Source organism: Mastigoproctus giganteus, chromosome 9 (assembly GCF_048544385.1).
Source record: "Mastigoproctus giganteus isolate SK-2022 chromosome 9, ASM4854438v1, whole genome shotgun sequence".
NCBI classification, from domain to species: domain Eukaryota; kingdom Metazoa; phylum Arthropoda; class Arachnida; order Uropygi; family Thelyphonidae; genus Mastigoproctus; species Mastigoproctus giganteus.
In genome coordinates, this window is record NC_143583.1 from 94,968,326 (window position 1) to 94,991,627 (window position 23,302).

The 23,302-nt window shown below is 36.6% G+C and overlaps 1 protein-coding gene across 1 annotated transcript in view; it reads left to right on the forward strand.

The window, feature by feature from the left end:
• Nucleotides 1-23,302, forward strand: part of LOC150080558 (AP-1 complex subunit beta-1-like) — a 161,785-nt gene that overhangs the window by 31,807 nt on the left and 106,676 nt on the right. Inside the window, exons 6-7 of the mRNA XM_090381498.1 lie at nucleotides 1,178-1,332; nucleotides 13,501-13,641. Coding sequence (XP_090237624.1) covers nucleotides 1,178-1,332; nucleotides 13,501-13,641 — 296 coding nt within the window. The remainder of the gene's footprint in view (nucleotides 1-1,177; nucleotides 1,333-13,500; nucleotides 13,642-23,302) is intronic.

Sequence of the window (23,302 nt, forward strand, 5' to 3'; positions counted from 1 at the left end):
CCTATAGGGCATGATAACAATGTGTATTTCTTCCTAATATTCACAAGCATTAGATTAATTATTCTTCTGATTATTACCAGATTAGGAAGTAATACACGGTTTTCTTCATGCTATAAAACTGAGTGATAATTTTTTTAAAGGGTGAAAGGAAATATTTTGTGATGGAAAACTTTTTCATGATGGAACAAAGGGGTGCTCTTACGAAGAAAGGCTTAAGTTTTGCAAATTACAGTGTCTGGAGACTAGGCACCAGCGAGGTGATCTGATAGAGGTGTATAAAGCCTTGAATGGTTTAAGCATGCTCAATGCTGATGGGATTCTTCCTCTAGCTCAGAAAAATCACCTGAGAGGGCATAAATTCAAATTGAGGAAAGACAGATGTAGGATAGACGTGCGGAAATTTGCCTTTAGCCAGCGGGTGGTTGGTTGGTGGAACAGACTTCCATCCCTTGTGGTGGAAGTTGATAGCCTAAATAAGTTTAAGGCTCAGCTGGACAGGTATTTTGAACGAACAGAGGGGTGAAGTGGAAGTGGGTTTTTTTTTTTTTGGCTGATGCTGCATAAGCTTGCTTTCTTGCATCAAATGCCTCTACTAATGCTAATGCTAATGATGCTGGGAAAATTCTGAAAGCGATCCAATTCAGATTTTAAACTATATTTATGAGTATGAGATTAAATCTAGAACAAGAATATGGGATCGTAGAGAGCTAATGTGGTCAACTTTTTTCTAAAAAGTTATTCACAGTGCATGATTCTGTGTAGCCCTCCTGTAGCATAAGCAAAATTTTTTATTAATTAGTGTAAAAAGTTTAAAGATGGCAATGAAGATGCCATTGTCAGTGTAGAAAGTGGATGTCAGATAACTGGGAATGGTTCCATGGAAATTGTTCATACCTGAATTCAGGAGTCCAGTATGATCTTAATATTACCTCCATCAGCATATTATTTATTATAAACTTGATCAAAGAGTGTTTTTTCCTTTACAGATCAGCACTAAAATGTAACATTATAATAATTATCTTTTTAGTGTTTTGTATAATATGTTTAATTGAACTTTTCCCTTATAGAGAGATTTATATATAAAATAGGAATATGCATAGCTGAGGTAAAAAATATGGAGATATAATTATAACTGTTAGGTGAAAAAAATGATTAATAATGTATTTTGGATATTTAGGTATTGATGAAGTTAATGGAAATGATGACTCCTGACACAGAATTTGTTACTGCTTTAACAAAGAAACTTGCTCCTCCGCTTGTAACTCTGTTATCCAGTGAGGCAGAGGTCCAGTATGTTGCACTACGTAACATTAATCTTATAGTTCAAAAAAGGTTAGTGATTTTGGTTTGTTAAATTTATTTAAATTTTTGCATGCACTGTTTCTGTTTCTATATAGAAAAACAACACTTCAGAGAACTGTTTCTTCCAAAGTTACATTTGAGTTTTCATCATTATCATTTATAGTTTTGTGTTTAAGTATATGTATTAATATTCCTATTATAAAACCGTTATATATTTTCTCCATTCGCTGAGATAAGGGGAAGAAAGTTCTCCAGAAACATCTTGATAAGTTTAATTATGGAGCTAAATAGCTTGAAGAAATATTGAAATTGTTTTTTTTTTAAATTATTTGTTATTTTGGAATGCATTTTCTAGAGTTTTTGTGACAGGGCTAGCAGATGAAGTCTGTAAAATTGGGATTAATATGTTTCAGAAAAAAAAAAAAGACTATTGCATGATTATGGACATGATATTTTATTTTTACAAAGGCTTTGGCACAGTTGTTTAGGTACATTATGGCCTAGCTGCCCTTGCGCCGTTAAACCCAAAGAATCAACTACAGTTGTCTATTTAAAAGCACACATCTGTATGTCACAAAATGATTATGATTATTCCTCAAATATAAATAATCATTAAATGATTGTTTTTGTTTGAGAAATAAGAAATGATTAATTATATTTGAAAAATATATGCTTATAATGAGAAGATGATGACAGTTTATACTTTGCCATTTTGATAAAACTGCTGTGTGGAGGATGTGAACAATAGGAATAACTGTAAAGAGTTTTGTGATAACAAAATAAATAAATAAATAAAAAGATGCACGTGGCAATTGAGTTTGTATGGGAAAATGGTAAAGTTAAACTGTTGATATGAGGTGCTCAATCTTAGAGGAAAGCAGATGTAATGAAGGAGTATAGTAATGAAGTTATCTAGTTACTATGAGGGGGTATCAAAAAGTTCGTACCCCGACCTAGATAAAACATCAGTAGGAAGATGCCATTTTTAATATAAGTTGTCTACACATTCAGTAACTAACACGTGAAATTTTATTCCTGTAGGTGATCATACACCAAAGGTGGAGCCCGGAATCTGAGGCTATTGTTGACAAAGTGGAGTATCGAGCAGTAATCAATTTCCTGCATTTGCAGGAACCCCTTTGTATATTAAACAGAAAAAATTGTTTAATAACCAATTTTTTGTTTCATGTAATCTTCAGATCAGATCTTTTATTTTTTGAAATATAAACAGACCATTCTTAAAGTGTGCAAGACTCTAGCTATAAATTAACTGATTATTAGATTAATTCATTTTAGTTATTTTCTGTACATCTTTTTTGAAAAATAGTTGGTGCTGTCAAAAAAATTGAACTGTAAGGTAAGATAGATAAAACAAAACGTAGTTTAAAATGCTCGTGTTAAGAACAAACCATATGTAGAACATTTAATATATATATATATAAAATTATAGATAAAATTTATACCTCTTTAGTTTCTCACACTGCTCCTGTTGATTGTTCTTTAATGAAAGTGTGACATTGTCATCCTTTCATATTGTACAAGGTAAGAACAGGGTACCAGGATTGAATTTTTATTTAAGCAATATTTAATTGCTCATTGAATATATATTTGCACATTTTTTCCCATTGGTTATATAGTTGTTATTCTAATTGACATGCTAAGATAGTATTTCTCCAAGTATGGTTTTGCAGCCCCGTTGTTCTTTTAAAAAAATAAAATAAAAAAAGAACACCAGTCCTTTGAAAACATATATGTAATTGTAGTCCTGGTATTATTATGTGCAATATTTGTGAATGTCATATATTGTAACATTTAAGTGTGAAACTACTTTCTTGTCTCTGTTTTTCTTCAAAAACTGGTATATAAATGTATTGAATTTGTACCAAATTTAAGGTTAAAATTGCTTTTTTTTTTTTTTTGCTCCTGATTTAGAGTTATGTGATGTTAAGTAATATCATTGTTCATCTTAGTTATTTAAAGGCTATAAAGTGAATACTTAATAAATGACTTATTGTTATAGGATTAAATAAATAGTGAAAATTAAATTTTTTTTTTTTATGTGCATTTATTTTTGGGTCACCAAAACAAAAAAAAAAACCAGTCACTAGTTTATAAACTGGTTCACAGCTCTATGAAATTCAGGAAATCCTTTGCTAAGTGAATTATAGAGTTTTTGGAAAAGTATTCAGAAATTATTGTCACATAATGAGCATGAGCAATTCCAGAAGGTTATCAAATTGTAGCAGGGTGTTAAATGATTTTGTAATAACTGAGAGAAAAGTGGAGGAGAAATTGTTGAAATTAAACATAAGAAAGGCACCTGGGGTGGATGGGATCTATCCAGTTATATTAAAGGAGGCAGCAAAGGAAGTAAGCAAACCCTTAGTCATAATTATGAGAGCATCCTTGGACTCAGGGGAGGTCCCCATGGACTGGAGATGTGCAAATGTATCCCCAATTCACAAAGGGGATCAAAGGGTGACACAAGTAATTACAGACCAGTTAGTTTAACTTCTGTTCTGGGTAAAATAATGGAGTCACTGATTAAGGATACATTGCAGGATCACCTAGACAAGACTTCAGCAATAATTCAGACACAGCATGGGTTTGTAAAGGGAAAGTCTTGTCTGACAAATTTGATTGGATATTATGATGTGGTTACAAAGAAAATGGATGCAAAAAATGATTTTGATATCATACACTTGGATTTCATATACTTTTAATAACATGTATTTGGGTCCACTGTTGTTTTGTATATTTATCAATGATATTGATGAAGGTATATCAGGCTTAGTGTCAAAGTTTGCAGATGATACAAAGGTTGGCAGGGTTGTTAATGACAGTAATGGCAAGGTTCTGCTGCAACAGTACCTAGAAAATTTGGGAAGATGGTCTGAGAAGTGGCAACTGAAGTTTAACATTGACAAATGCAAAGTACTGCATATGGGTAGAAGTAACCCCAGAGAAATGTACCAACTGTGTGGTACTACACTTAGGGTGGTAGAAAACGAAAAAGACCTGGGAGTAATTGTGCAGTCAGATATGAAGTTTTTGAGCAATGCAGACAGGCTGCCAGAACAGATCATGGGGTTTTGTCAATGATATACAGGAATTTTGCTAGCAGGGAAAAGGAAGTGATTGTCCCTCTGTATAAGGCAGTGGTCAGGCCATGCCTTGAGTACTGCGTACAGGTCTGGAGGCCTCATTTTAGGAAGGATGTAGAGTTGCTTGAGTGTGTACAGAGAAAGGCAACAAGATTGGTGAGGGGAGCGAAGGGGTCCTCTTACCTAGAAAGGTTCAAGTTTTGCAAATTGCAGTGGCTGGAGACTAGACACCTATGAGGTGATCTGATTAGGTGTATAAGGCCTTGAATCGGTTGAGCATTCTGAATTCTGATGGGATTCTTCCACTTGTTCAGATTATGAACCTTAGGGGGCATAAATTAAAATTGAGGAAAGATAGCTGTAGAATAGATGTGTGGAAATTTGCCTTTAGCCAGTGGGTGGTTAATTGCTGGAACAAACTTCCATCTGTCGTTGTGGAAGTTGATAGGTTAAATAAATTTAAGGAGGAATTGGACAAACATTTAGAGGGAATGGTTGTGTGAATTTTTTTTTTTTGGCTGATGCTACATAAGTGCATATGCTTGCTTTCTTGCATCACATGCCACTATTACTATTTACAATTTTTACTTGTTCCTAAATCAGGTCTCTTCCTTCATTTCTCAAGGGCCTAGTGATTTATAAGTATATCATCTTATTAGCAGTATAACCTCCTGGTAAAAATTCATTATAAATTATTCCTTTAGATCAGGGTTTCTTAACCAGTGGTCTACGGACCCCCAAGGGGTCCGTGAAAGGATTTCAGGGGGTCCGTGAGCTTGGATAAAAAATCAACTCATTAATTTCCTTCACTTATGAATGTATGTAATAAATTACAATTGTATTAGCTGTATCTGTAGTCACCAATAGAAATAACAAATATTTTCATATCATATTATAGTTATTGCATATCTCGAAAAATCGCTTACATTCATCCTTACTTTGAAATTATGGCAGTTATTAGACCTGCCGCTAGATCGCACTTGATTGCAGTCCTACTATGGACAGACTCATGCCACGTAGTTGGCAAACTATCCGGCAAATCAGTGCCTAGTAGGCCACTTTTAATACGAATAGACACACTGGCTACGAGCGTAAACCAGGTATGTTCAAACACGTCCTATGGTTTAGATAACAGTTGAAGTGTGTGTAATTTAATCTTTTCGCTGCTATGTGCGTGTATACCGGTCCAACGGTGGAGGCCTCTGCAGTGCTACAGGCGTGTATGCATGCCCACCATGTGTCTGTAGATGCATACAGTCTTCGTATATGTCTTTCTTAGTTGCTAATATTGTACTAATTATTTTTACATTAATTATTTAACATTTGTTACAGACCAAATTTAAGTTGAAATGTCGAAGAAAAGGAAGTATGATGAAAACTGTGTATTATTTGGTTTCACTTGCGTTAGTGAACTTGACGGACTGTTTTTTGTGCGGAAAAATTCTTGCGAAAGGAAGTATGAAGCCAGCAAAACTGAAAGACCATCTCAAGTCTGTCCATGCTGAAAATGCATCTAAAGATGCTGGGTTTTTTTCGCACGAAAAAATCTCAATTTGAAAAAGCAGGGACACTTCCAAAACTTGGATTTGCCATTTCATGAAAACCTTTTCTTGAAGAATCTTATAAAGTTGCTCACCAGATTGCCAAGCAAAAGAAGCCCCACACTATTGGAGAGACTTTAGTAAAGCCATGTGCACTGGAAATGGTCGAACTGGTCTGTGGACTGGAACAGAGAAAAAAACTGGAAGCTGTTCCCTTGTCAAATGATGTAATACATTCTAGAATAGTTGATATGTCTTTTAATATTTTTAGCATTAGCATTAGCATTAGCATTAGCATTAGCATTAGTAGAGGCATTTGATGCAAGAAAGCAAGCTTATGCAGCATCAGCCAAAAAAAAAAAAAAAAAAAAAAAAAAGTAACATAAATAAATAAAAATAACCACTTCCACTTCACCCCTCTGTTCGTTCGAAATACCTGTCCAGCTGAGCCTTAAACTTATTTAAGCTATCAACTTCCACGACAGGGGATGGAAGTCTGTTCCACCCACCAACCACCCGCTGGCTAAAGGCAAATTTCCGCACATCTATCCTACATCTGTCTTTCCTCAATTTGAATTTATGCCCTCTCAGGTGATTTTTCTGAGCTAGAGGAAGAATCCCATCAGCATTGAGCATGCTCAAACCATTCAAGGCTTTGTACACCTCTATCAGATCACCCCGCTGGTGCCTAGTTTCCAGACACTGTAATTTGCAAAACTTAAGCCTTTCTTCGTAAGAGAACCCCTTTGTCCCATTCACCAATCTAGTTGCCCTTCTCTGTACTCGTTCCAGCAGCTCTACATCCTTCCTGAAATGAGGCCTCCAGGCCTGTATACAGTACTCTAGGTGTGGCCTGACCATTGCCTTATACAAGGGAATAATCACCTCCTTATCCCTGCTAGAAAAATTCCTATATATCATTGACAATACACCATGAGCTACTCTCGCAGCTCGTCTGCACTGCTCAGAGAACTTCATATCTGCCTGCACCACCACCCCCAGGTCCCTTTCATTCTCTACCACTGTCAGTGTAGTACCACAGAGTTGATACGTTGCTCTGGGGTTGCTGTTTCCCATATGTAGTACTTTACATTTGTCAATGATAAACTTCATTTGCCACCTCGAAGCCCATCTGCTCAACCTTTCCAAATCCTGTTGCAGCAGCATAGTGTCAGTAGTGTCCTTGACAACCCTGCCAACCTTCGTATCGTCTGCAAACTTGGACATTAAGCCTGATATACCATCATCAATATCATTTATAAATACAGAAAACAATAAAGGCCCCAATACTGAACCCTGAGGGACTCCACTAATAACATTAGTCCACGATGAGCAGTGTCCATTGATTACCACTCTCTGTCTTCTCCCCCTCAACCACCCCTTTATCCATAGCAGCAACTTGCCTCCAATGCCACACTGCTCCAATTTGTGCAGCAGTCTTCCATGTGCAACAGTATCAAAAGCCTTTCTAAGATCCAAGTATATAATATCAAAGTTATTCCCTGCATCCAGTTCTTGTGTGACTGCATCATAGTATCCAATCAAATTGGTCAGGCAAGACTTCCCCTTAACAAAACCATGCTGTGTCCTAGCTATAACTGAAGTCTTGTCTAGATGATCCTGCAGTGCTTCTTTCACCAGTGCCTCCATTAATTTTCCGGGAACAGAAGTTAAACTCACAGGTCTATAATTACTTGTGTCAGCCTTTGATCCCCCTTTGTGAATTGGGGTCACATTTGCACATCTCCAGTCAATGGGTACCTCCCCTGAGTCCAAGGAAGCTCTCATAATTATGGCTAAGGGTTTGCTTACCTCCTTTGCTGCCTCCTTTAATATAACTGGATAGATCCCATCCACCCCAGGTGCCTTTCTTGTGTTTATCTTCAACAATTTCTCCTCCACTTTGCTCTCAGTTATTACAAGATTCTCTAGCTTACTGCTAGAGTTGAATACACCTCTGGCATTCCCCTCGCTGAATAACTCCTCGTGTGTGAATGTCGATGCAAAATATTCATTTAGTTTGTTAGCTACCCGAGCAGGGTCATCAACAGTTGACCCATCGATCTCAAGTGGACCAATCTGATTCATCCCCTTCCTTCTAGAGTTTACATAAGTAAAGAACTCTTTGCTGTTTTTCTTCGCATCCCTTGCCAAGGATCTCTCGTAATCTGCCTTCGCCTGCCTAACCTCCTTTGTAACTTGGTTACAGATCAACTTGTATCTATCATAGGCATCCGTGTCACGTGTTAATTTGTATGTATCCCATGCATTTTTCTTCTCTGCCATATGCCTCATTAGTTCATCTGACAACCATTTAGGCCTAAACCTTGAACAATATTTCTTAGTTGGTATGTAAAGCCTAGTAGCTTCCACGATAAGTTCTTTGAATGCTTCCCATTTTGAATTTGCTGTTGGCAATATCATCAGTTGATCCCACTGTATAGAATTTAAATACTGTCTCAGTCCATTGTAGTCGCCTTTACGAAAGCAATACCCCTTCCCTTTACCCCTAATGGTAGTTACCTCTTTGAGTAACTCCCACTTCAGCACACTGTGATCACTGCCACCAAGTGGTTCATTTATCTGCAGATTCTTAATGCATGAAGAATCACTACTGATAATCAAATCAAGAGTATTACTCCCTCTAGTTGCCTCCCGAACATGCTGATGTAGAAAACAATCATCCAATAAATCCACAAAAGCCTTGCTACTGTGTGAGTGACCAGCCCCCAAATTCCAGTCAATATCTGGGAAATTAAAATCCCCCATTATAAGACTCTCTGATTTACTGGCCCACTCTATTTCTCCGAACAGTTTCTTATTATACTCATCAGAGTCATTAGGCCTATAGCACACTCCTACTCTCAATTTTGATCTCCCAATGCTTATGTCACACCAAACTGACTCGACACTGCACTGTCCAGCGATGTCGACTGGCTTCACTTCCTTGGATTTTATGTGTTTCTTAATTAATAGCATAACCCCTCCTCCCTTCCTATCCTGTCTATCCTTTCTGTACACATTGTACTCCCCAAATTCCAGTTCTGCATTTCTTATATCTGTGTGACACCACGTCTCTGAAATCCCCACAATATCTGCCTTTGATGTTTTGAGCAATACCTCAAATTCATCAAATTTATTTACTAAACTCCTAGCATTGGTGTACACACAAGTATACATGCACCTGTTCTTTTTCTTAGCTACCCTAACACAACCCATGTGTTTACTTGTACCCCAATGATTCCCAGCAGTCTCTGAAATATCCTGCATCTTATTTTCCAGGCTGCGGCTCATTCCAATAGAAGCAGTGCAAGAATCACTTTCACCTCTGCCAGTGGCTACTGTTAATCTATTAGTCCTTGTATCCCCCCAATCTAGCAGTTTTCCGACCCACCTAACATTGCCTCGATAGCATCAGCAAACATTCTTGCACCCTTTCTATTTAAGTGTATCCCATCCCTGTAGAAGCAGTCTCTCCTGTTAACAAGTACAGACCAGGCTGAAAAAAATTCTACCCCTTGAGCCCTGCACAATCTTTCCAGGGCCGAATTGATTGACAGGGCTCTCATTTTGAAGCAGGTCATCGAGAAAATGGCAGCCTCTCCATTCCCCTTCAGTATGCAATTGGATGAAACTACAGACATTTCTCAATTTAGCCAGCTCCTTGTTTTTGTTCGCTATGTGCATGCTGATGGCATCAAAGAAGAATTCTTATTTTGTGAGTCTCTTTCGGAAACTACAAAGGCCGTCGACGTTTTCGAAATGGTAAAAAGTTTTTTTTACAAACGAAACTTTGAATGGAAAGGAAAACTTCATTCTCTTTGCACTGATGGAGCTCCTGTGATGCTTGGTAAAAGCAGCAGTGCGTAGCACACGCTTCTTGATTAGACCGGGGTTCGAGCCCGTCACCACCAAATACGGAGGATGTGGAAAGGTCATGGAATGACCACCGCATATTCCCTGAGCAATATGGCCTTAGTTGCTAATGCTCCTAAAAAAAACCAAATAACAAATAAATAACAGCTTGGTAATACATCTGGTTTTGCTACTTTAGTGAAAAAAGAAGCTCCTCAAGTTGTCGTCACTCATTGCTTTTTACACAGACATGCACTGGCAACAAAGACTCTTCCAACAACGCTGAAAGAAGTATTGTCAACAGCCATAAAAGTTATCAACTTTATCAAAAGAGGTTCTCTGAATCATCATATTTTTAAAAGATTTTGTCAAGAAATGGGAGCAGAATATGAAGTGCTTCTCTACCACACAGAAGTGTGCTGGCTTTCAAGACAAGCCTTGAAGTGCTTGTTCGAACTAAGGGCAGAAGTTTCACTTTTTCTGGAAGAAAGAGAAAACCCACTCTTGGAACATTTTGAAAGGAAGGATTTTATCCATGGGTTGGCTTACTTGGCAGATATTTTTCACCATATGAATGAGATAAATCTTTCCATTCAAGGTCATTAAGTCACCATTATGGATGCAACTGAAATATTACAAGCTTTCTTGGTTAAGTTACCAATATGGAAGAAGAGAGTAGAAACCGCCATTCTTGCAAACTTTCCACTGTTGCAGGAAGTGCTTTACCAAGATGTAGTTGAAATGCAAACTTCTCACTCAATTTTTTTGAAAAGAGATATCTGCGAACACTTGGAAACAATACAGAACTCTTTTAAAAGTTATTTCTTTCTATCTTGATCGCATGAAAATTGAACCATGGATCCGAAATCCTTTTCTTTCTGATATAAACTGTATGACTTAACCAAAGATGAACTCATTGATGATCTTAAGTCAAAAAACTTACTACGATTGGAGTTTACTTCAAAAAGCCTTGGAGAATTCTGGTGTTCCCTGAGATAAACCTATCCTCGTCTTGTAAAGCGAGCTATGGAAGTTTTGATACCATTTGCAACAATATATATGTGTGAATCAGGATTTTCAGCACTTGTAACAATGAAAACAAAAAATTTAAATCGATTAGATGTCCAACATGACATACGTGTTGCCTTGTCAAATACCACACCACAGTTTAATGTTCTTATTCAAGATAAACAACAACAGTCTTCACACTGATATGTCCTTAAAAAATAAAATTTAACTTCAACTTTCCTATATTTTAAATGTATTGTATTATTATTCAATGTGTTAAGAAAGAAACACATATATTACTGTATAATTTTTTTTTTAAATTTTGGTAACTATTTCATTAAACTGTTTTTTTTTGTAATTTTATTTTATGCATTTAAAAACATTATTCTGAGAAGGGGTCCGTGGAATTCACCTGACTGGCAAAGGGGTCCGTGGAACTAAGAAGGTTAAGAACCCCTGCTTTAGATTAAAAAAATAAGATAAATTTTGATTTTTTTTTTTTTTTTTCAGTTTTTTTTCAGTTTGTAAAGATAATACAGAGTTTTTCCTCCTGTTGTTTTTAGAAATTATAGATCCCGATAACAGCTTTCAGCAGTTCTTAAAAGTTCAGCTCTTGTTTCTATCTGCTTTGCTGCTAAAAACAGGAACAAAGAAGTTGCATTATATCTTCATGTTTAAAATATCAAATATGCCTTGGCAACTCCCAGTTTGAGAAGCTGTCTTCAATTCTTATTTTGTAGCTTGTTGAATAATACCTCAAACACAGGAGGAAAGTTCACTGCCTTCTGTATTAGAAGCATTATTGACAAGTGACATGTTGTCATTTGTCAGTTACACATTGATATTTGTTCTCATGCAAAGTCTCCCACACTTTCCATCATCCTCAACAATATCATGCACATCTCTGGAGCACTTGTACTATTCAGATTTGTACCTCTTGATAAAAATTTTATACCATGTGCTGGTTATTTCAACTGTCTTGGAGGCTGATTTCAAAAGCAAAATTTTTTAGATCTTTGTTCAAAAAATAACATTAGAAAAAAATGGTGTTACAAAATTATTTACTATCAAGAACAAATGAAAGTAAACAAATGAAAATGAAAGAAATGAAACAACAAATGAAAATGAATGAGAGTATACCCACATTACTAGGCAGGTGGCCGGCACCTCTGTAGCCAGGTGGGAAGGAGCAGCAGTGCGTAGCACATGCTTCTTGATTAGACCGGGGTTCAAGTCCGTCACCACTAAATACGGAGGATGCGGAGAGGTCAAGGGAATGACCACCGCATATTCCTGGAGCTATATGGCCTTAGTTGCTAATGCTCCTAAAAAAAAAAAAAAAACCAAAACTAGGCAGGTGCTAAGCTGCTAAGTTCCAGGCTGAAGATACCAATTGAGAGCAGAGTGCAGCAAGATATGCAGGAATTAGGGCTCACTCCAGAGGACTCTGCCAACTGTACCAAGCATTCCATCCACTCGCTGGCCCCTAACTAAATAAAAGTAAACCTTTGTGCATGTACAACCAAAATGCCACTTATGACTGAAAATTTTAGGCATTCTAGATTACAACAAAATAAAATTAAAAAGCTTTTTATTTGGTGTTCAGATATTTTTGGCAAATTCAATCTTTCAACTTAATTTTCCTGCCTTGTATATACCTATTTAGAAGAAAATATGAATTATATGATACAACTTGAACTCTAGTCATTTGCTAAAACTTGTCGTTCAAGTATATCATTGAAGAATTTTAAACTCTGATGTCACAATTTAATTTCAGATAGTGTTAGAAGGACTTTCCTCTGCAAGGAAAGTCCTTCTAACACTATCTGGAATTAACTAACTATAGCTCTAACTGAAGGGTTCTTTGAGATTTCCTCTGGTTTCTGATGGTATTTGAACCAGACCACAGGATGGTGAGTGAATTATGAGACCTGCTTGCATTACATTAAAAAAAAAAAATAAATAAATAAATAAACTGCAGCCATTATCAACCCACTGCAGGATGGAAGCCTCAATAATTCATGTTGAGGGAAATGGACCATAATCTGCCATGCTGGCCCAGTTGCGGGTTGGCAGATTGACCATATTTAGCAGTCAGGAGCTTGAACCCCGGTCTACTCAAGGAGTGTGCGCTACTGCACTCCTGCTCCTGACCACTCGGCTACGGAAGCCTACCTTGCAGTACATTATTGATGGAAAAAAAATGAGAAATATTCATGAATGGGTAATATTGCAATAGTGTCAATTTTTGCAACTAGGACAGTTATTAGTACTTATGAATGTCTTTTTGTAATTATGATATAATAAACTTATTATGAACATTATTGCATTTGAAGAATGTATTTTAGCATATTGATATCATATATTATTTGTAAGTTAAATAAAAATTTATATAGTTTGATTTGCAAGACTTATCCTGTACTTACTGTTTTTTGAGGAATACATTTTTTTCTGTTGTGAAAAGCACAGGATTTTTTTTTTTGTCTGCATAGAAAAATGCTATGATCTTATGTCTCCTAGGATTAACTACACAAACAAAATAGTAAAAATGAAATTGTTGTAACTATTAAAAAAGTAGTCTTGTGCTTTTTTACAGTATCAACCAATCCAAATACCTTTACTATTTTATAATTTTTAAAACAGACCTTTATTTCTTTTATCAGATAATAATATTGTTGCTATTTTTATAGGCCAAATATCTTGAAACATGAAATGAAAGTTTTCTTTGTTAAATACAATGATCCCATTTATGTGAAACTTGAGAAACTGGATATTATGATTAGGCTGTCTTCTCAGGCAAATGTAGCTCAGGTTCTAGCAGAATTAAAAGAGTAAGTCTAATTACTCTATAGTAATTTGGCCATCTTTGCTAATCATAAATAATGTAAAGTGTTCATAAAATTCCTTTGGATTTTTTGATGGAAGCTGAGAATGAATGAATGAATGTAACTGTAGATGTATAGTTTGCTGTAATTTGCAGTAAATTTCTCAGTTTAGTGGTTTACCTTAGTATACCTCTTTGGTGGCACAAAGTATATCCGGCCAGTAATTGATTTAATGTTGTGTTCATTGCAGTATAGCAGCGTCTATTGTCACAATGGCATTCATGATGTGGGTCTTCAGGTTGTCAATCCTGATGACTTGTTAGTATTAGTATTATAATGGCTAAAAGATGCAAGGAAACTTTTTCTGTATCTTAATCAGATTAAGAAAGATACAGAAAAAGTGTTAGTATGTTATACTATGTTGGTAGTCTCAAAGTGAATTTATCCATTCAAGAAATCCTGTTCGTATGTAACTTAAATTAGATATCACTTCCAGCTAAAAATTTTGCATTTAATTCCCCCGATGTGAAGAAATCAAGAGGGGTTATGTCTGAGGAACGAAGTGGCCCATCTGCCAGTCTATCATCATGGAAATTCATTGTTGTGATGCTAACAAACATTTAGACCTGAATGAGGGGAAGCCCCATCTTGTTTCTTAATGAATGTGGTTGCACATGATGAATCTCTGATATTGTATAAAGTAGGATCTTGGTATCTTGAGAATGAATTTCTGAGATGGATTGGCAAAAATGAGCCAAACCCTTGGCCATTCTGCTCCCTAGACATAATACTCCTAGACTTCTTCCTGTGCTTGGGGCATAGATGCTGATGTGCCAAAAAAATTCCCAACCAAACAAACAAACCTGTGCTTGGGAATACAGCCATTCCCCAACTTACGTAAGGGTTGCATTCTGCAGAACTCTACGTAAGTCGGAATTTTCATAAATCCTTATGCAGCACTCACAAATTTGATCGAAGCAAAACAAGAAATGTTTAATAAATAGAATTATTTATTCAAATTTTTTTTTTTATCTCATGTGCAGTAAAAATGACAAAAGTGTACAAAATTACAAAAATTTCAAAATTATAAAATTACAAAAAGAGATGCATAACGTCAATAAGTTTTACCTTTCAAGCATCGTTGCCAGAATTAACTCTCCAGCTGATAAGCACACCACTGCAAAGTTGAGGGCTGTGGAGATTTAGAAGGGGTTTTTTCCAAAACATCACAAAATTTATCTGCAGCTGCAGAATCAGCACTGGCAACTTCCCTACATATTTAATGTTTTGGAAACCAGCACGATGCTTGAACCTATTAAACCACCCCATTGCTTGCCATGAATTTTGCTTGGAGTTCGTTGTACTTATCCTTAATAACTTCATAAATACTTCTTGCTTTTACTTGAATGGCCATTGGACTCAGGGGCACTTGCTTCTGAATCCGATTTTCCATCCATATTATTATTAATAGCTTTTCCATCTTTGATATAGCACCTGAACTTTGTGATCAATTCGATATAGCACCTGAATTTTGTGATCACTGTTGACCTTAAATATGTTGATCCTTTAACATGTTCTTTTATATGTGCACTGTCCTTTAAAATAGTATTCACTGTTGAAGTGGCAAGACCTAATTTTGTGCAATAGGTGGCAAACTTTGCCCTGCTTCGTACTTCTTAATTAATCATCTTCATTTCTAAATCAATTTTGTTTTGTTTCTTAGCACTGCCAGCACTTACACTTTCCATTGGTCCCTTTTCCTTCACCATTGTAATAAGTAAATAGGAATGAAGAGAAGATTCTGAAAATTTATGTTTTTTATGTTTGAAGATTTCAGTGAAGGGGGAATTCATTTCGCCATAATACCGTAATGTAAAAACCCACAGAATTCCAGTTATTGGTATTGTCGCAAATACAATAAGATCGACTTTACTACCTGTTTACAATAGATTGTAAACAGGTAGTAAAGGAAAGCCCAATAAACCGGAAAGTGCAAATTGTTTTTATTGTCTTATGGTAGCAACCTACAGAAATGTTGATCCTTATAATGGAGCATATGATAACGATGAAAGTGTAGTGCAATTTCTATTATAAAAATGACCTTTTAGAGAGATAAATAGCTTAATTATATAGTGAAAACTTCACCGGCTGAGGTCTTGGAATGAATTACCAAAACAAAAAAAAAAAAAAAAAAACAATGTTATTGGGTTCCCACTACAATATTTTCATGATACCTCCATTTATTCCTACGGGATGCAAAATACATTTCCATGATTTTTTTAAGTTTGCACCGGCTGGCAAAAACTTACGTAAAGTCAAATTTCTGTAAGTCGAGTGTTACATAAGTTGGGGAGTGGCTGTATAAAAGGCATGGCATATACAGTCATTTAGATTGTTGATGTGAAGATTCACGAGTGCCATTGTGACAGTAGAACCTGCTATGTTCTAATGAACGTGGCAGAAGAAATCAATCCAGCCAGATATACTCTCACCACAAGTGTTCACATTGAGGTATACTATGATAAATGATGAAATTTTCAGGGGACTATATTTTCAATAACTACAAATTACAGAAAACTGTATCTATAGTTGTATTTGTTTGTTTACAGCATATGTTGAAAACCCTGGAGGAACTTTATGGACCTTCTCTGTGTTATTTAGGTCACTTTATATATATACATGGTTGTCTTGTGTTTCTATAAGTGCATAAAATGTAATTATAGCATCAGCTGTACATAAGGTTGATATTTTTTAAGTTGAAATGTGAAAATTAAATTTTTTGTTTTTATTTGCGAAATATATTTATCTATGAAATATATTATATATGTGATGGAATGTTTACATAATGAAATATGGTGTAGATTACAGTTTGTGAAAAATATAATTTAGAATGAATGTTTGGTAACATGCATATTTTTATCTATCTTTCTGTAATAGGTCAAATTAAATGCAAAATTTTTAGTTGGAAGAATGTCTACTTTAAATTATGCACTCATTCGCATTCCTTGAATAGATAAATTTACCCGACTGTGTTCATTCTCATAATTGGTGTTATCTCACTCTGAGGCAAGTTTGGATTATGGCATTTGAATTAGCCTTAAATTACATTGTGCCATAAAATATACACTGATGTTAACATTTAAATAAATGTTAATATCAGTGTATTAATATTTACATACATTTGCAGTAGATTATCATTTATATGCATTTACAATGTATTAATATCAGTGTATGGAAATATGTTTGCATATTAGGTAACAAAATAACAAAACTTTGGAATGTAAATGTTTTTAAATTGAATAAAACAGATTGGAGAATTGTCTAGCTGGCACAAATTAATTGAAAGAACTGTTGCTGTGTACTGATAATAAAGCTTTAGCTAGCATTTCTTGGCATGCATGGATCCTTATTTTATATTATGGAGGAAATGTATTAGATGTGAATTGCATTGGGCTGGAGGAGTGCAGTACCAGCAAAGGTAAATTCAGTTGTTTGAAGTGGAGGAAATACTAGGATGCATGTATCTTAGCAGGCTTTGCTGTCAGCGGAACACCTCTCCAGTTGAGAAACAGCTTGACCAACTTAGTGAGTATACATTGGATGTTCCCCAGCAGTACTCTGCACATCTTCAACATACTAAAAATTGATACAGATGGACTTGATGCAAAATTTTGGATAATTTCTTAATTTCACCTTAATTTCTGAGTGAGGATAAAACAATAAGTAGCATGAATAGAAATATTCCAGAGTGGAGATTTGGGTTAGAGTGATTATAGCAAAATTTTTTATGAGAATTTGCTGTGTGGTGTCAAAGGAAAATCGAGAGGAAATGAACTGAAGTTGCAGAGTGCTTTGCAGTTCATACCAAGGAGTACAAAATTCTAGAAACATAGCTGCCAATTCTTCACAGTTATAATGGAGAATCTGCCTTTTTTTTAACCCTATTTGACTCCTTCTCCATCTTACCATCATAGTATAGTTGGTAACAAAAGTTTTCTCATTTTTCTCTGTTTTTTTTTTTTTTTTTCTTCACAAAAACATTAGTAAAATTACATTAAAATTATAATCTTGAAAAAATATGCAAATTGCTACTTATATTTGTTAATGAATTGGCTGCCAGGTACGTGTGTGCCCTTAGGTAAATAGACTGTGTTGCAAAATAGAAATGTGGGATAATTGTATTATTCTTTCATGTTAGCCGTTTCATGGTACTTATGTAGTGTAAATCTAATAAACAATGTCTTTTAGTACGATGCCAAAGAAATATAAACATAAGATTTCAGATGTATATGCAAGATTTTCCATGTATTGCAAAATACGAAGAAGGTAGCATGTTTGCTTTTTTTACTGTATTTAGACTATGTGATTGTTTTTTTTTTTAATGCCATGTGTCAGGAATATGATGTAATCAGATACAGTGGCAGACAAAAAAACTGCATCACTTGTGAATTTTGCAAATAATGTGCTTTGCACTGATTTATGGGTTGCAGAAATGTTCGAAATGCATTTGTTAGATGGGATATATATCTCTGTGAATGAAATCCAATAAAAAGACTTCACCTGATATACCTGATTGCCATAAATATCTTCCCAAAGGGTAAAATGCATAATTAATGGAAATATGAGAAATTGTGCAAATGGCAATCATGACAACCAAATATACATTTTATTGCATTTACGTGTACAAACTGAAATGATCTTTTTTTTTTTAATTCTTTTTTTTTTAACTAACTTAGCTAAATTTTTTTTAACTGAATACATGACAGATTTTACAAACGTAGCATTTTTAATTAATACATAACTTGATACGGAAGTTATATAACGAAACTTGGAGATAATACTCAATACTGAAAAAAAAAAAAAATATATATAGTGTTATAACTGCATTGGGATATAAGTTTAGGGTTATATTTTTGTACCGAAATTGAAATTTTATTGAAATTGAATCGAAATCATGACTCAGACCAGAGCAGCAAACAAAAGGCTCAAGCTAATGGGAGTGCTGTGGCTCAGGGAAGAACTGAGGGGGGGGGGAATTGCCCTCTGAATCACAGCCTTTTAAAATGCACTGCTTGTTTGATATTTGTGGAGCAATCAGGTACAGGACATGATATTGTCAAGGGAAATGTCTTTGTGTGTGCGCGATGTAAGGAGTGTGAGGAAATCAGGCGACAACTCACTGTTGTTATGGTCCTATATGGGAGCTTGAAGGACAGGGTGGATGCACTCAAAGGATCTAAATTGAGGGGCCCATCAAGCTCTCAGCTGCCCACATCAATGCCAGAGCTTGCACTTGATCATCACGCAACACAGTGGCAACCCCCAAGGCAGAATGCGCTGGTCCCACAGGAACAGGTAGTTGTCGGTGACTCTATTGTCAGGGAAACGGGGAACATGGTATTAAAAAAAGGATAAGTGGAACAGGACCAGGATATGTCAGCCAGGGGCAAAGGTTGATGACGTTGTAGAGTAGATATCTTTTAAGGGCACAAAAGGTGATATTGTTGTACACATTGGCACTAATGATATCAAGAGTAGGAGACCGGCTGAATTACTTAGTACCGGTCACTGTTGAAAAAAAGCCGTGAATTAGGGTTGAATTTGAAAGTGTCTGCAATTCTGCCCAGACACGATAGGAGGGAGTATATGATGAGAGCTTGTCGATAAATTTGGCCCTGGGAAGATTGTGCAAGGCTCAAGGGATAGAATTTTTTTCAGCCTGGACTGTACTTGTTAACAGGAGAGACTGCTTCTACAGGGATGGGATACACTTAAATAGAATGGGTGCAAGAATATTTGCTGATGCTATCGAGGCAGTGTAGGTGGGTTGGAAAACTGCTAACTTTGGGGGATAGAAGGACTAATAGATTAACAGTAGCCCCTGGCAGAGGTGAAAGTGTTTCTTGCACTGCTTCTATTGTAATGAGCAGCAGCCTGGAAAACAAGATGCAGGGTATTTCAGAGACTGCTGGGAGTCATTGCGGTACAAGTAAACACATGGGTTGTGTTAGGGTAGCTAGGAATAGGAACAGGTGCATGTATACTTGCATATACACCAATGCTAGGAGTTTGGTAAATAAATTTGATGTCTTTGAGGTGTTGGTCAAAACATCAAAGGCAGGTATTGTTGGGATATCAGAGACGTGGTGTCACACAGATATAAGGAATGCAAAACTGGAATTTGGGGAGTACAATGTGTATAGGAAGGGAGGAGGGGTTATGCTATTAGTTAAGAAACACACAAAATCCAAGGAAGTGCAGACAGTCGACATTGCTGGATAGTGCAGTGTCGAGTCAGTTTGGTGTGACATAAGCACTGGGAGATCAAAATTGAGAGTAGGAGTGTGTTATAGGCCTAATGACGCTGATGAGTATAATAAGAAACTGTACAGGGAAATAAATTGGGCCAGTAAATCAGAGAGTCTTATAATGGGGGATTTTAATTTCCCAGATATTGACTGGAATTTTTGGGTTGGTCACTCACACACTAGCAAGGATTTTGTGGATTTATTGGATAATTGTTTTCTACATCAGCATGTTCGGGAGGCAACTAGAGGGAATAATACTCTTGATCTGATTATCAGTAGCGATCCTTCGTGCATTAAGAATCTGCAGATAAAGGAACCACTAGGTGGCAGTGATCACAGTGTGCTGAAGTGGGATTTTTTCAAAGAGGTAACTACCATCAGGGGTAAAGGGAAGGGTTTTGCTTTCGTAAAGGCGACTACGGTGGTCTGAGACAGTATTTAAATTCTATACGGTGGGACCAACTGATGATGTTACCAACAGCAAATTCAAAATGGGAGGCATTCAAAGAATTAATCTTGGAAGCTACTAGGCTTTACATACCAACTAAGAAATATTGTTCAAGGTTTAAGCCTAAATGGATGTCAGATGTACTAATGAGACATGTGGCAGAGAAGAAAAATGCATGGGATACATATAAATTAATGGTTGACATGGAAACCTATGATAGATATAAGCTGATCTGTAACCAAGTCACAAAGGAGATTAGGCAGGCAAAGGCAGATTATGAGAAATCTTTGGCAAAGAATGCAAAGAAAAACAGCAGAGTTATTTACCTATGTAAACTCTAGAAGGAAAAGGATGAATCAGATTGGTCCACTGGATATTGATGGTTTAACTCTTGATGATCCTGCTCAGGTGGCTAACAAACTAAATGAGTATTTTGCATCTACATTCACACATGAAGAGTTATTCAGGGAGGGGAATGCCTGAGGTGAATTAAACTCTGGCAGTGAGCTAGATGATTTTGTAATAACTGAGAGGAAAGTGGAGGAGAAATTGTTGAAGATAAACATAAAAAAGGCACCCAGGGTGGATGGGATCTATCCAGTTATATTAACGAGGCAGCAAAGGAAGTAAGTAAACTCTTAGCCATAATTATGAAAGCTTCCTTAAATTCTGGGGAGGTACCCATGGACTGGAGATGTGCAAATGTGACCCCAATCCACAAAGTAGGATCAAAGGGTGACACAAGTAATTATAGACCTGTTAGTTTAACGTCTGTTCCAGGGAAATTAATGGAGGCACTGGTTAAAGAAGCACTGCAGGATCATCTAGACAAAACTTCAGTTATAGCTCGCATACAGCATGGTTTTGTTAAGGGGAAGTCTTGTCTGACCAGTTTGATTGGATACTACGATGTGGTCACAAAGGAACTGGATGCAGGGAATAACTTTGATATCATATATTTGGATCTTAGAAATGCTTTTTATACTATTGCACTTGAAAGACTGCTGCTATGGATAAATGGATGGTTGAGTGGGAGAAGACAGAGTGGTAGTCGATGTTCACTGCTCTTCGTGGACTAATGTTATTAGTGGAGTCCCTCAGGGTTCAGTGTTGGGTCCATTATTGTTTTTTATATTTATAAATGATATTGGTGATGGTATATTGGGCTTAATGTCCAAGTTTGCAGATGATACACAGGTTGGGGAGGGTAGTAAAGGGCACTAATGACAGTACGCTGCTGCAACAGGATCTAGAAAAGTTGAGCAGATTACCTGAGAGGTGGCAAATTTTAACATTGACAAACGTAAAGTAGTACATATGGGAAACAGTAATCCCAGTGTAACGTATCAACTCTGTGGTACTGCACTGACAGTGGTAGAGAATGAAAAGGACCTGGGGATAATTGTGCAGGCAGATATGAAGTTTTCTGAGACACTCTTGCAGACTATTAGCAAGAGTAGCTCATGGTGTCTTGTCAATGATATACAGGAACTTTTCTAGCAGGGATAAGGAGGTGATTATCCCCTTGTATAAGGCAATGGTCAGGCCACACCTTGAGTACTGTATACAGTTCTGGAGGTCTCATTTTTGTAGAGCTGTTGGAAAGACTACAGAGAAGGGAAACAAGATTAGTGAATGGAACGAAGGGTTGCTCTTACGAAGAAAGGCTTAAGTTTTGCAGGTTACAGTGTCTGGAGACTAGGCACCTGCGAGGTGATCTGATTGAGGTGTATAAAGCTTTGAATGGTTTGAGCATGCTCAATGCTGATGGGATTCTTCCTCTAGCTCAGAATAATCACCTGAGAGGGCATAAATTCAAATTGTGGAAACTCAGTTGTAGGATAGATGTTCGGAAGTTTTTCTTTAGCAGCGTGTAGTTGATTGGTGGAATAGACTTCCATCTTTTGTAGTGGAAGTTGATAGCCTAAATAAATTTAAGGCTGAGCTGGACAGGATTTGGAACGAACGGAGGGGAATAATGGAAGCTTTTTTTTTTTTTTTTTTGGCTGATGCTGCATAAGCTTGCTTTCTTGCATCATATGCCTCTACTAATGCTAATGCAAAATCAGTAAAATAAGTCCTCAATATTTTGTTGTTCCTCCTTGAGCTGCAATTACAGTCTTGCAACAATTTGGCATAGAGTTAACTTCTGGATATACGATTGCTCAATTTCATGGTACTACACCATTATAGTGCTCTCCTGCAGCTGAATCTTACTTGTTGGCTTCTTCTGAGCAATTTTAGATGACATTATGTATCAGTAATTTTCAATAGGGTTCAAATCTGTACTGTTGCCAGGCCAGTCCAACACTGTAATGCCAGCATTTCTGAGGTATGACTGTACCTTAAGGGAGAAAAATGAGGGATAACATTGGTGTAAGTATGTTTTAAGCCTTGTGAGACAAGAGGACAAACTCATTATTAAATCTAAATAGCGTAAAACTTACCAATTTTTCTGTGTGTGGCAAGGTGCTGAGCCCTGTTGGAAAATGCAGTTTTGGACGTTTGTGTGGTGATCCCTAATAATGGGTTTCAGGCACTCCTCCAAGATAGCAGTGTAGGTTTTTGCATTCACCATTCCGTTAATAAACTTAATTCGCCCTACCCCTTTGCTTGTTATGCATCCCCAGACAATCTGACCGGCGGGGAACTTTACAGTCAAGTGTTATTATGCAATCAGGATGGTATGCCTCCGATTTTCATCTTCTCACATATCGCTTCCCATCTGAGCCATGTAGGTTGAATTTTTATTCGTTAGAAAAGATCACGATGTCCGTACCATTGCTCTTTTGTCCATGAGCATGTGTTTTAGCCCAAGCAAGTCGCTTCTTCCTCATTTGTTGGGTCAACAAAGACTTCTTCTTGGGCCGATAGGCATGCAGACCACATTCTGAAAGCAGTCTTTGGATAG